This window comes from Macaca fascicularis, chromosome 1, assembly GCF_037993035.2.
Source record: "Macaca fascicularis isolate 582-1 chromosome 1, T2T-MFA8v1.1".
Lineage (NCBI taxonomy): Eukaryota > Metazoa > Chordata > Mammalia > Primates > Cercopithecidae > Macaca > Macaca fascicularis.
In genome coordinates this window covers 74,360,755-74,375,395 of record NC_088375.1, presented here as the reverse complement: position 1 = coordinate 74,375,395, position 14,641 = coordinate 74,360,755, and the positions used below count along the sequence as shown (strand labels likewise).

At 36.6% G+C, this 14,641-nt stretch overlaps 1 protein-coding gene across 49 annotated transcripts in view; it reads left to right on the top strand.

The window, feature by feature from the left end:
- Positions 1-14,641, top strand: part of ESRRG (estrogen related receptor gamma) — a 649,428-nt gene that overhangs the window by 583,431 nt on the left and 51,356 nt on the right. For 25 of the 49 annotated variants that reach the window (XM_074036547.1, XM_074036556.1, XM_074036548.1 and 22 more), the window contains 2 exons: positions 1,621-1,731; positions 5,341-5,502. In XM_074036547.1, coding sequence (XP_073892648.1) covers positions 1,621-1,731; positions 5,341-5,502 — 273 coding nt within the window. Of the gene's footprint in view, positions 1-1,620; positions 1,732-5,319; positions 5,503-14,641 lie in introns of all 49 variants that reach the window. The other 24 variants (XM_065541796.2, XM_045368468.3, XM_045368221.3 and 21 more) reach the window with 1 other exon arrangement.

Here is a 14,641-nt window from a genome sequence, read left to right as displayed (position 1 = left end):
TATATTTGGTAGGGATTTATATGGTCCTGTGCTAAACTTTACAATTACAGGCTGGAACCTGGATTAACAAGCTCTTCCCTATCACTTCCTGATATTATTGAAGTTTTCCTATATTTGCAATCCCATTCATTCCCTTGGCTTTTTCCTTAATCTTTTAAATCCACTGCCAGAAAATCCCCTTTGAATCTTGACCCAACCAATCACTATTTGGAAAAAGTTCTATTCCTCCCAGTTTACTTTTGCCCACTTTCCAACTTCACCCTTTAGCTCTCTCCTATTAACATACCCTTCCTTTGACATCCAAGCATTCCAAATTCTTTGGGAAGCTCTTCTTTTCCTTCCTTCCTTCCTTCCTTCCTTCCTTCCTTCCTTCCTTCCTTCCTTCCTTCCTTCCTTCCTTCCTTCCTTCCTCCCTCCCTCCCTCCCTCCCTTCCTCTCTCCCTTCCTTCCTCCCTCCCTCCCTCCTTTCCTCCCTTCCTCCCTCCCTTTCTCCCTCCCTCCCTCTTCCTCTCCTCTCCTTCCCTCTCCTTCCCTTCCCTTCCCTTCCCTTCCCTTCCCTTCCCTTCCCTTCCCTTCCCTTCCCTTCCCTTCCCTTCCCTTCCCTTCCTTTCCCTTCCCTTCCCTTCCCTTCCCTTCTCTTTCTTCCTTTCTTCCTTTCTTACTTTCACAGAGTTTCACTCTGTCACCCAGGCTGGAGTGCAGTGGCGCAATCTCAGCTCACTGCAACCTCCGCCTCCCAGGTTCAAGCAACTATCCTGCCTCAGACTCCTGAGTAGCTGAGATTACAGGCATGCACCACCACACTCAGCTAATTTTGTATTTTTAGTTCAGATGGGGTTTCTCCATGTTGGTCAGGCTGGTCTTGAACTCCCGACCTCAGGTAATCCACCCGCCTCAGCCTCCCAAAGTGCTGGTATTACAGGCATGAGCCACCGCACCTGGCCGGGAAGCTCCTCTTTCTATCCTGTGTTCAGCCCAAACCTGCTCTCAGTTTTCTCACATATGAGAGGAAATACAAATTTGTGCCAAAATGTAAATAACACTCCCCTTCAGCGACATATTGACATTTTGATATGGAACAATTTTTGTGTCTCTCAGGACTGAATCTTGTGTAGTGTAATTCCAGCCTCCCTCCTCCCCAGCACATAGGTGCTCTTTATTCAGCTCAGTTCCACATGTCCACACTGAGGCCTCTGGCAGACTGGAGGAAAGTTGGATAGCTCTTGGTCTACTCGTTGCTACACATTGAGCTTTCAGGGCTGACTGATGAAGAGGATACTAAATGCCAGTGTCTTTAATATAAGAAACTGTACTAGCACCAAATAGCGGCTTCTTTGTATTAATCTACATGGAAATCTGCCTTTTCTTTGATGTGCAAATAGTGACCTTGGTGGCTTTGCATAAATGTCTTTTGGATCTGTCATCTACTTGTAGATTTGGTTTTCAACCTCTGGCAATTTTGATTTAGCCACCACTTATTTACATTATTTGAGTACTCCTGGTTCATTCAGCATTCTACTGTTTGTCAACTATGTGCCCTTGGGGGATACTGTCTATGTATTTGATTGGTCTCAAACATAGCTACCTTAATAGTAAGCTGCTGCCTGTCTTTGCTCACAGGGGTGCGTCTTGACAGAGTACGTGGAGGTCGGCAGAAGTACAAGCGCAGAATAGATGCGGAGAACAGCCCATACCTGAACCCTCAGCTGGTTCAGCCAGCCAAAAAGCCATGTAAGTACAGCAGATGTGTCTGGCTTCCCAGAACATGAAATCCTCCCAGTTGGCTCTATGTACATCAACTTTGGCATGCCCATCCCTACTGACTCCAAGGAGACTTCTCTTTGTTGGAGAACGGTGGCTCTATTCCCAAGGATTGTCTGTGAGGAGCGACAGGAACTCACTTATTATCTTGTTTTTTCTTTTAGAGATATCTGTGGTTTTCTCTCTCCAGCCTTTTTTTACCTAGTCATTTTGTGGAAGCATAAGCATATTAATGCATAGCTTATATAGTGTGAATTTTACATTTACTGGTTATCTTTATTTGCAGAGGTACATAAAATGGATCATACTGTGATCATTAGTTCATTGGAGCTGTTAGATTCAGATTTCACAAGAAAGTGATTTTTGTAGTTTTCACTAACTAAATGAGTTTGACTGCTCAACCTCCCAATGAAAATACATTAGGGGCCTCATTAATTTGGAGCTATAGAAGGTTAACACACTAGCTAGCAATAGATTAAAACAAGAATGGGCACTGCTAATAACAAGCATAGGTTGCTGGTTCCATCTGAGGTGCCCTTATGTACGGTATGCATTGTTTTTAAAGAGCTCATGGTTTTATGGAGCCAAGCTGCAATTTGAAAGGATGACTGGTACATTGCTGAAATGCAAGCCCCCTGCTTTTTGCCATTAACTAAAAAGAGTTGGAATATAGATTGAGGCAATCACTGTATCCCATTTTCTGAAAATCAGTTAGTAGTTGTAGTGCAACAGAACTAGCGTTTTCAGATGTTTATGAATAGGGATCCTACTGGGCACGGAGGAGTGCTTTGGTGGAAACAGTTTTCAAATTTAGCTGTATTTGTCTAAGAAGACACAACCAGCACTTACCAGAAGAAAATGCATCTGTAGCAGTTCTAGGAAAGACATGGGTAATTTTTGATCTGCCTTCAAGGGAAGCAAAGGTGTCCACTTCTAATTCAGATTCTCCAGGAGGGGTCACTGCTGTGCATCATACATGCGTGAGCATATGGGAATATGTTAAATAAATAAAACAGACCCTGAACTGTAAATGAAAGGACATTTTAGCTATGTCAAAGGAAAAACAACCAGTTTTACATAAAATTAAAGCTTAAGTGAACATATGGCATAGTTTCCTTTTGCCTTTCCAAAAAACATTATGTTGATTATACCTTCAATTGTCCAATCTGGCATCTTCTCCTCAGCCTGCATAAGCTGTTTGGCATTCTGCAAATACAATCGAGGACTACATTAAGCAGATTTTGCACATTATAATAAAAAACTCTGATAATACAATAAAATGCAATAAACACTAATGCTTAATTTCATTAGAGGTTTAGTTTTCCTGAATTCACTAATATACAGACTGCCTGCTTCTCATTTATTTTATACAAACATTGACTGAAACCATTGATAATTGCCTCTACTGAAAGAAAAATGAGCACCAGCCCATGTGTAAGTTGAAGTGATAGAGAAACATCTATGGTTTTCTTCGTAAACCTGAGAAATTGGGAAGTGGCTTGTCAAGTACCTTTAAGAAGATTACAGCAATTTCAGTGAGCTCCATTTGTCTGAGATAAAGAGGACTCCTAATAAATCATTACTCATTATCTAAAGGCCTCTGTGTTAATTTTCCTTAGTCCATCCAATTAGTGTGTTTTTGTAACAAACATTTATAAAACTTAATTTTCAGATCCTGTCAGATAAGTGTCAAGAGACTGTGCCTGAGCTTTGCTGAGAAAGTGGCTGGGGAGATTTCTGGACCCTGACTGATTGTGTACTACAAAGGCCCGAGAATGAAAATTGGGTTCTATTGATTCTAATTAGGGAAACATTAAATAAGATTTACCTAGAAACAGTGCTGCTGGCTATTCCATTTTCTGAATGATGGGAATTTCTAAGCTTCAACCAAATTTCTCTGACCTCTCATGTCAAGTATCCATTGACTTGGATAAAGCGAGTGCTATGTTCCCTGTACTAAGAAAAACTAGAGTCATGATTACCTTTGGATATATTTTTATGCTCTTTACTATTGTATTTTCTTCTAATCCTGAGAATTTAGTGGTTGCTGACAGGTTTTGTTGCATTGTCAGAGCAATGAAAGTTGAAACTTTTCCAAGCATAACTAAAAATACAGGGTGTTGTTTCTGTAGCATATACAAACAAAAATCCAAATTAAGAATTAAAAAAAATTAATCTCTATTTAATTTTTTAATTCTTTTCTAGTCTACATAGTATTTGGGAATATTTCCTCCCAAATCTGCCTACTCAATTTGATGATGATTGAATATTATCTGTTGTCTATTTGAAATAAGCTTAATTAATATGTGAGCCATATTCATAAATGTTTAAATATTTTGTTGGAAAAAGTGCTAATTATAGCTTGGACAAACCTCAATCTTTCACGAAAGGAGATAAAAAGAATGCTATATTTAATTCTAAGTTACGTGAAGTCTTTTTATATTGGGTTAAAAAAGTTAAAAACTTAGAGGCAAATAGTCTGGTAAACACATTGGGAACTTTGGCTGTGTTCACAAGAACCTCATTTAAAGTCTTGGTTTTCTACAGTAATAGTACATAGAACATTTAAATATGTGGGTTTATTCTTACCCGTTTGTTTCTCCTCACTTAGGAGAAAGTATAAAATCTTAAGCTACATATAGAAATTGAAAACAGGGCCAACAAGAAAAATCATTCTGTTACCACGACTTTACAGCCCCTTCCATAAACTCTCACATGCCCCTGAGCAATAAAACACATTTGATGTGATGCTTTCCATTTGTCTCTAGTGTTTATTTTTTGAAGGATTTTTAAAACATATATCACAAATTTAAGACAGATAAATCTGAACCAGAGAATGGACTAAGGACAACTGATGAAAATAGAGGATTAAAGAATTTGACATACAGAAGAGAAAATGACTGTAACATTTAAGGAGGAGTATTTTTATGGAAACATATTAGCTGTATTTGGAAGATTGGCTGGGTGTGTGGGGAGGGGGAGAAAAAAAGAAATTCCTATTTAATGCATCCCACGGAGATAGAGTTATATAGTCAGTAATTCACCAAGGCAGAAGGGCTCTGACCTTTACTCTTCTTTAAAGGAATTAAGACAATTAATGACTTTCATGCCCATTATGACTGTGGGCATTAGTAGTTCTTTGCCTCCTGTGTTATGATCTATATTTCAATGGTTTACTGGGGGTTTTATTTTAAGCTGTTGTATACCATTTAATCTATTTCACCAAATCCCACTTAAGAACCAAAGCACAAACCCAGAAAGCATCTAACTTGTCTTATCTGTTTGCTATAAAAATTTTCACTACAGGACAGACGTTTCATTCCAGCAAAAGCAGGTAGAGCAAAGAAGAAAAAAAAAAAAAAAAAGAAAGACTACATTCTATCATGACTGCGGTGGCATATGTCTTGCTATGAGTTTTCCTGCACACTGTTTAATATATACCTATTGAGCCATAATTGGAATATTTAGAGTTTATTGTAGGGTATTTGGGTTGTTTTTCAAAACACAAAATACTCTAAGGTTTATAAAAGAGGGATGATACTACTAGTGATCTTGTAGTGCTCTGGTCTGATCCTGCAGATAACAAGATTGTCTCACATTTGTTGGTGGCTGAACCGGAGAAGATCTATGCCATGCCTGACCCTACTGTCCCCGACAGTGACATCAAAGCCCTCACTACACTGTGTGACTTGGCCGACCGAGAGTTGGTGGTTATCATTGGATGGGCGAAGCATATTCCAGGTACATTTTCTGAAACAAAAAAAAAAAAAAAAAGAAAAGAAAAGGTTGCATATATATTTGGGCAAATTCAAAGTTTTCTCATTTGGACTTAAAAAAACCTTTACGTTTATTTTTAATCATAATTTAGAGCTTTGCATATCCTAGTAGAATCCCTTCGATTTTATATTTTTTATATTGGCACCACCTTGAGTTCTTGTTAGTTTTTCATATGTACAGGTACTACTGCCAGTGTAAGCTAATGAGAATATAAATTTAAAATATTTCTTTATGCTTTGTCAAAATTCCTACCTTTTTCCTAGCAAATACTTCTGCTTTTTCTTTTCACTTTAAAAAATGTTTTTGTCAGCGATAGCCTAATGTACTATTTTCCCAACTAAGAATCACTAGTTTTGTTCATAGTGGCTAGTTATATTCTATTGCTAGCCATATTCACAAGCTTTGCTTTGGTTTACAATCAGATATTTATCTTAACTTTACAGACAAATTGTGAAAATAAATATTAATTGGACATGGTAACTTTTCCTATATGGTAATTTAAAGTTAGCATTTAAAAATATTTCTCTTCTTTTTTCTTGACCCATCCTGTAATATGAAAAAATTTATACATGCTTGTAAGTTTTGACAATTTTAGTATTCTACTTGAATTATTTTTTATTTGTTTGGAGTTTAATTTTCAAATAGTTTGTGAACAAGTTTTCAAATGATGAGCAATGTTTTTCTGGTACAGTTAACTTATTTCTGTCTCCTTAAACTAGTTTGTCTTTATGCTTTGAATGCTACAGTAATTTCTTTAATCAAATTGATGGAAGTCCCTTTCCCAGCCCACACTGAAACCAATTTATTGGTCATGATACGCCAGCTATGTTGCTAACAGTCGTAACGAACTGTCAGGCGATATCGCAGTGAAGCTAATTTGAAGTCATTAGGTGTGCAGCGTTCAGGCGACAATTTGTTACAGTGGTTAGGAACACAGCTGACATTTCTGAATGGCTTTGTTCGTTGCAGTTCTAGATGAGGCCAAGCAAATTGTAAACTAATTTAAACATCACTCTGTATTATACCAGCTACTTTGTCTTACACTGTTTGCTAATAAAGCCCCCCAAATTAAGTCAAAACTAGTTAAATAGATGAACTTGTGTATTCTTTAGAAGACACCTACACAAGGATTACTACATCTAAAAGAATAATAAGAATTTGATCGTGTGGATATTTGATATTGCTGTTGGATTTTAATCACATCTGTATGACTTTTAGAAAAATAAAAAGAAAGGATTTACTGCAAGATGTAAGACAATTGTTGACTTTGGCAGTGGGAACAGCCAGAATTTACTTCAACAGTGTATGAAAGCTTATTTGTAAGGAAAGCATTATTGAAGGGTTTAAAGACAAAAGAAACAAGACTGACATTCGTTGAAGTGTCTGTCCATAGACACTTTTTTAGATGATTGATATATATCATTTATATTAATATATCATTATGATATATGTATACACACATTTTAAATATCATTATTTTCACCCAGGGTTTCTCAGCCTTGGCACTATTGATATTTGGGACTAGATAATTCTTTGTCATGAGGAGCTGCCCTGTTCGTTGCAGGAGGTTTAGCGGCACCCATGGCCTGTACCCACTAGATGCCAGTAGCACCCCTGAATTGTGGGAAACAAAACTGTCTTCATACACTGCCAAATGTCCTCCAGGAGGTAAAATCGCACCAGCCTGACGCTCCTCCCCAAATTGAAAACCACTGTTCTAACCCACGAATCAGGTATCTCAATTCAAAGATAGGGAGATCTGAGGCAGAGAGAAGTAAAAAACACTAGCACAAATTCACAGCCGTATCCAGTACCTTCAGAGTGGCTTGCTGGGGTAGAATCAAGATATTTCAGTCTCCAGTTGATTGCATTTAAAAAACCTATTTCAAAATGATAATAATGATAATATTGTTATTAACAACAGCGTGGAAAACTGTGTCGCTGTGGTTCCAAACCACCCATTATTTCAGAGAGTTCTGCTCAAGTTCCACCTGAAATAAGAGATTTGTAAAGCCAATATTTTGATATCATACAGATAAAACATAATGAAGACCAATAAAAGTCAACAATTTCTTTTGAATTTTCTAGTAAGGAAAGTCAGTGATAAATATGCAGGTCCGACTGTGCATCCAAGTAGAAATGGCAACTTACAAAGGGACTTGTCACAGTAAAGGGGCTCTAGTGACTTTTGTAAAGATAGCAACTTTAAATAACTATGAGTAACACCATTTCCAGTGGTGGAAACAAGTACTGTACGATTATGGGTTCAGTCTTAAGCTGAGGCTTAGAATTGGTGGGGACTGACGTTATTCTCTCTCTATAGCAAATGTCAGAAGAGTTCACTGTGGAGTGGTGATTCACAGCTCTGATTTTCGTGATACCCTGAGGGTGTTTTAAATGATTGCAAGGAATATCTTGGCTTTTCAGAAAGGGATTAGCAAAACAAGAGTTAGCAGAAATTTATTTATTTATTTATTTATTTATTTATTTATTTATTTAACAATACCTATGCCATACAGTGCTTGAGGTAGAAGGAGAGGGTGTTCTGATATCAAAGTGTGCTGCCTTACCCTGAGTTCAGGAGGTTGGTCAGTAGAGGACCACACTACAGCTATACAGCCTGAGAGGCAGGGAAGTAAAGGCTGGAGAAAGTAAAGATTAAAGTCACATTTCTGCCTCGATAAAAGTAAAATCATGTTCTTAATAACATGAATGAATCCTGGTAACTGGGGTCATAGCTGGAATTAAAGCCAAATCAGAGCTGAAATTTCATCTGTCTTGGTCTTAACTTTAAAACTCTTTTTTTTTTTTTTTTTTTTTTTTTGAGACGGAGTCTAGCTCTGTTGCCCAGGCTGGAGTGCAGTGGCCGGATCTCAGCTCACTGCAAGCCCTGCCTCCCGGGTTCACGCCATTCTCCTGCCTCAGCCTCCCGAGTAGCTGGGAGTACAGGCGCCCGCCACCTCGCCCGGCTAATTTTTTTTGTATTTTAATAGAGACGGGGTTTCACCGTGTTAGCCAGGATGGTCTCGATCTCCTGAACTCGTGATCCGCCCGTCTCAGCCTCCCAAAGTGCTGGGATTACAGGCTTGAGCCACCGCGCCCGGCCAACTCTTTGTTTTTGTAAAGCTTATGTTAAAGTGAAGTCATTTTTTAATACACTAAAATTCAAGCCCCTGTTGTCTTTATGCTGTTCTCAGTTTGTGTAATTACACCCATACACATACATATATATTTTTAAAATGAAGTTTATCATCTAAAATGAGTAGTTTTTCTGTGCTGCTTCGAATGTACTTTTGCGCACTTTCTTTTTAAGAAAGTGAAGAATACAACAAAAGAAGATATTGAAGAAAATACATATGGAATGGGTTTTTTTTTAATCAGTAAATAGAATTAGTTGACTTACATTAATAAATCATATAAATGGGAAAGTGTGTTGTTATGAAACATGACCATACTTTATCTCTAGAAGAAAAAAGATCACAAGGGCTTTAGAAAATGCTTGACTTTAGTTGGAGGAGCATAAGGGCACAAGAACAGATGATGGTGCCCTAATAGCCCTTTTTAAGAATGACAGGGCCCAGCCATTAGCATCCTTTTATATCCTTGGAAATTGCTCATGCCTCGCTTTTCTGGTTCCTATCTGCCTGACTCTTTTTTATTTCTCTTTCAATTTCGTCCGCGCTCGGATAAGCGCATGCTAACACAATATGATTGAGCTGTAAAATGGAATGCTGTCGCCTCTAATCTCTTTTATGTAGATACGGAGGTACTGCACACTCCACTTCATTCCCTCTCCATTGTTGGCCTTTTTTAGAATGGGTTGCCAAGTAATGGAGGCTCTGTCAAATATTAGAGCTAGGTTTCACAGGGTGTGATAAGACGATTATCAGCCCAACAGTCAGATCTATTATTGTTCTTTTTGGTTGATTAAAATATTATTATGTACTGTAACTTTGTTAGCAAAATGCAGAATGTGCTTAGTCAGATGGTGCTTTAAAAAGCATAACCCATATTAGCTGACCTATATAAGTGGCTTAAATATATTTATGGATCTTGCCAGACAACTTAGTGTAAAAGAACAGAATGGTATTTTAACAATTAAATGAATGAATGTATTTTAGAAAAAAATTGTCTTTGTTTAATATGGCAAATCTTCAGGTCTGCTTGTTTATTTTTAACATGACAAATTAAATAATTACCCATTGAAGGAGGACTTTGCTCAAGTTTGGGGGCCTCAGTTATGTTTTTCAAATGATCTCTATTGTAATGATATCATATAGAAAAAAATACCTATAATTTTCTTCCTATCAACTGGAGGCAGGAGATATTAAACTCTAAAAAAAAAACTACATAAAGAAGATGATGTAATAAAAGAGTCTTTAAGTATATGTATTCACATAAGAAACAGAAATCTAAGCCATAGAAACCAATATTTACTATTTGCCCTGAAACATTTTTTTAAATAAAAACATTCAGTTAGGAGAACATATCAAAAATTGCTCATTGACTTAGCTTTTTATAGTTTTCTCAGAAGCATTTAGACTTTTCTAGCAATGAAAGGAATCTATAAAGAACATGGATAAACTGTTTCTATGTTTAGGGTATAAGCTTTGGAAAAGAATTGCCAGGCATGTGTAAATATTTATTGCTAAAGATACTGCTTGAAGATGTATTTATCGTTCTAATAAATTTTAGAGAGTCCAATTTTTAAGATTATATCATCCACCAACCAAAATTATGGAGGTTTCATTTTTAAAATACTCATTACTGGGTATTGATGGGTAAAATACCCATCTTAAAATGGTAGCACCATTAAGTGATTAGGATACATGCAAAAGCACAATAAAATGTGGTAGAAAGAATTTAATGTTATGTTTCCATTTATAATGTAAACTATGTTTCTATGTGTATATGGGTGTGATTAAGGTTTGATGTGCAGGACACAGGACATGGTTGACTAAGGGTGAGTTATACCATATGTTAGTCACACCTTATATTCTGTTTTGGATCTGTATCATTGGCACTTGATAAATATTTATTGATTCGTTGACTAAAAATATGCATAGCACAAAACTCTTAATTGGCTCTAAGTTTCTACCCTCTACTCCATCCCATAACTCAATTTACATGGACTTAAAATATTTCTACTTTGCTATGAAGGAATTAAAACACTTGCAGCCTCCTTTTTTAGGATTAACTTTTCTTTTGTGTATGTAACCTAATGATTTTAGAACTGTGAAGTAGTTAAGTCTTTTAGTTAAGTGGAAGAAAGTTAAATATAAGACCCAAAACCTTGGCACTTAATAAGACTGTTTAAATTATGAGAATATTCAATTATGGGCTGGACGCGGTGGCTCACGCCTGTAATCCCAGCACTTTGGGAGGCTGAGGCGGGTGGATCACCTGAGGTCAGGAGTTTGAGACCAGCCTGCCCAACATGGCTAAACTCTGTCTTTACTAAAAGTACAAAAATTAGCCGGACGTGGTGGTGGGTGCCTGTAATCCCAGCTACTCAGGAGGCTGAGGCAGGAGAATCACTTGAACCCAGGAGGCGGAGGTCTCAGTGAGCCGAGATCATGCCACTGCACTCCAGCCTGGGTAACAAGAGCAAGCCTCCATCTCAAAAAAAAAAAAAAAAAAAAAAAAAAAAAGAAAAGAAAAGAAAAGAAAGAGTATTCAATTATGAAATATTTAAAGGTTATTTTTAATGTACCTGATAGTTATATACCTGTATACCTGTAGTTGTGATTAATAAATGTCAAGTAATTCTGAAAGTAAAATCAGAACACTTGAGCTGTAGTTGAGTAATTTTTTGTAAGTTACTTAATTGCTCTCACTATCAGTTAAAATAGAAATCAAATTAGGAAAAAATGCATATGGAAATTATTTATATGTATAAATAATTTTCAAATTATAAAGCATGAACTAAATGTACAGAATTCACTATTCATTTTTATTTTCAAGGTACTGCCATAGATTGTCATTGCAATTAAAACCAAGTGACCTAAAACGTTCGTATTCATAAAAGCAATTTATAAAAATTCAGAACAAACATCAATTTTATTAGAGAGGGGAGAAAAGCTTATTTAACCAAGAGAATCATTGTGTAGATATTGTCATAATTTTATTCTACATGGGCAGGACCATTAGGGTCTAAACGATTTAGTCCAGCCTCTTTGGTCAAGCCTAAAACAACTGAAAATTTAACAATTTAATAGTTTCTGAAGTCACAACTATGGCATAGAAACAGGAACCAGTAAGTTGAGAAATAAGTTTTGAAAAAAATAATCTGAAGTATTACTCAGGGACTGTAATTTCTGCAGCTACCCTTGCTGGAAACAAAAACGTAGACCAACAGAGGAATAGCTAAGTTTCCTAGACAGAGGTCTAGTTCAAGAGACAAGCCGAAGTTGTGAAAAATGCTCAGAGAGGCTTGTCCTCACCACTCACGCCATTGTTTTTGACCTAATATACAATTCTGTCATCATACTAAATATGCTGTGCTCATATGATCTCCAGTCCAGCATTGCTTTTACTTGTTCCCAGGACTCCTCAGAACATATTTGCCATCCATACCTAACCATGCCCTTGTATACCTGTGATCAAAGTGAAATAATTATTTCATAGTAATCACTGAATGCAATTTAAGTATTTGAGTGTCTGCTGTATATCTAACACTACACTTCATACTATGGGAAATTTAAAAGATGTGCATGACATGACATCTACCCTGAATGATGGATCTATGTCTGCATAAATACATATACATGTGTGTGCATATATTTGTGATCACCTACTTGGTTTACAACTTTATTAGTTCCAGAATTTATTCAGCTTTTTTTTTTTATAGGATTAAACTTTAAATATAAAAATAACTAACATCTCCATAGTTATTTATTGTTTTAAAAAGACCCTTACAAACTTTTATGTGATGTCCACAACAATTCTGTAGGTAAGTTTTAATCTTATTAGTCTCATTTTATAGATGAGTAAACCTGAGGGTCAGGAACCTTGACACACACGGTTGATAATGAAATTTAGGCACATAGTATATTTAATGTGTTTTTTTTGGTTTTGGTTTGGCTTGGTTTGCTTTGGATTTTTTAACAGTGGCTTCCTTATATCTTTCTTTCATTCCTTGTCTGCTTTTCTCTTGTTCATTATCATTTGTTCCAGATTACCTACCTCCGTTTCATAACAAATTAAGGCAAATGTAACATATTTGCCCTGTCAGGAAATCTTATCTATATATTAAAAAATGAAAGATTAAAGGGAAGGAGAATGAATTTAAAAGGAAATGTGTAACCCATCTTTAAATCAATAAAAATCAATGTGTTTGTACTAGAGTGTATCCTAAAGATTCCTGATTACAAATTTTACTAAAACAAGTCAATCACTAACCACTCATGTGAAGAGCTGGCAAAGTTCTCAAATGATTGGTTGCTAAGATTGGATGCTTCCCCTCTCTGACTCTCTTCAGATCGCTGGGGAATTAATCTGATTGAAAGTTATAGGTAAATTGGAGCAGAAGTGAGTAGTTGTGCAAGACTTTCAACCATATACAAAATGTTAGCTCTACCACTTAACAGTCTCTTCTTAGTTTCTTCCTCCCTCCTTCTTGCCTCCCTTTCCTTGCTTCCTTCCATGCATAAGCATTTAATGAACTCTATGTCAGACCCTGTGCACTAAGGATGCACACATTAATACAGCACAAGTTCTGCTTTTAAGATCTTCACAGTGTGGTGGGTGATTCAGAGAGATGATTTGACAACTATAACTGGATGACGAGGGCTATGATAGTCCTCTCCTACAGAGTCACATGGGGACTTAGAAGGAGGAGCATGGGAAGAAGATGTGACTTGAGGCGGGGGAGATCTGCAAGGATGCCATCATGAAAAACCTTCAATTTCATGCTAAGGAAAACAAATTTTATTCTGAAGGCAGTGAAGTGCTATTGAAAGTTTTAACTGAAGATGCCCTGAGTTGAACTGCATTTTGAAAAGATTAAAATGGAAACTTTTGAATTATTTTATACAGAGAAAGATTTCCCAATACTTTTGAAAGCAATTCCTGAGTACTGAGGATTTCTATATGTACTATGTCCTAAAATATGTTATCATTTTAAGGCAAGTTCATGGTAATTGTTAAGCTCTTTTGAACGATAAGGTGACAGGATGAGCTCAATCATTCAGTTCACTACGTATTGTAATCTTTTAGAAGCCTGAAATTTCCTGGAACTTACCTGAGGATTATGAAAATATCAATATCCTATAGACCTGGCATATTTTGTTTTCTGGCATTCTTTTTTGTTAATAGAGCTGTTACCTGTGACTTTTTAGTTATTCTTATGCTGCTTGATAAGTTAAAGAGAGAAAACCTTGTGGGTCTTGTGAGAAAATTGTTATATAAAAGCTAGCATAATTAGTGTAATTCATATATGCTTAAATGCTTGATTAAAAAAGCTTTTTCCACCTCTAAGAGAAAAGTTGGGGGAGGAATGCAGAATACGATGCATAGAATGTTTTGGTTTCCCCTTTGCTCCTTTTTGACCCTCTCTCCAACCCTAATCCCACTTCCCTTTAGTGGGCTGGTTGCACTTTTTCCCCTGCGTCCCCCTTTATCTGCCTCAGCCAATCTCCAAATGAATGCGTGTCTATCCTGGCCTTGGCTTTGACACTCTGGATATATTGATTAATAGTTGCCCTAAGCTCCTTTTAGCAAATCAAATTTTCACTTTTAGCAAGGATTTCGCCTCTGATTTATTCAGCAAAGTGAAATGCACTAAATTGACTTTGACATTCAGGGAAAATGGCTGAAAAACAAAGAGCAGAGGAAAGAGATATAAATTGTGTGGCAGCTGGAGACATCAGGCATCTGAGAAACAGTTTTCTATAGAATATAGTCATTTAAAGCACTTTTTAAACAGGCAGAGAAGTGATTTCTTAAAATTGTTTTAACTATTCAGGTTAAAACAATTTTTTTTTAAAGAGGGAACCTGTATTACTCAGCTGAACTTAGAATTTCTGATATGATAACACTGTATTTTGTGCATATAATAGCTGGGTAATCCAGCTTTGTACCTATAAAAATTAGTTCATGAAAA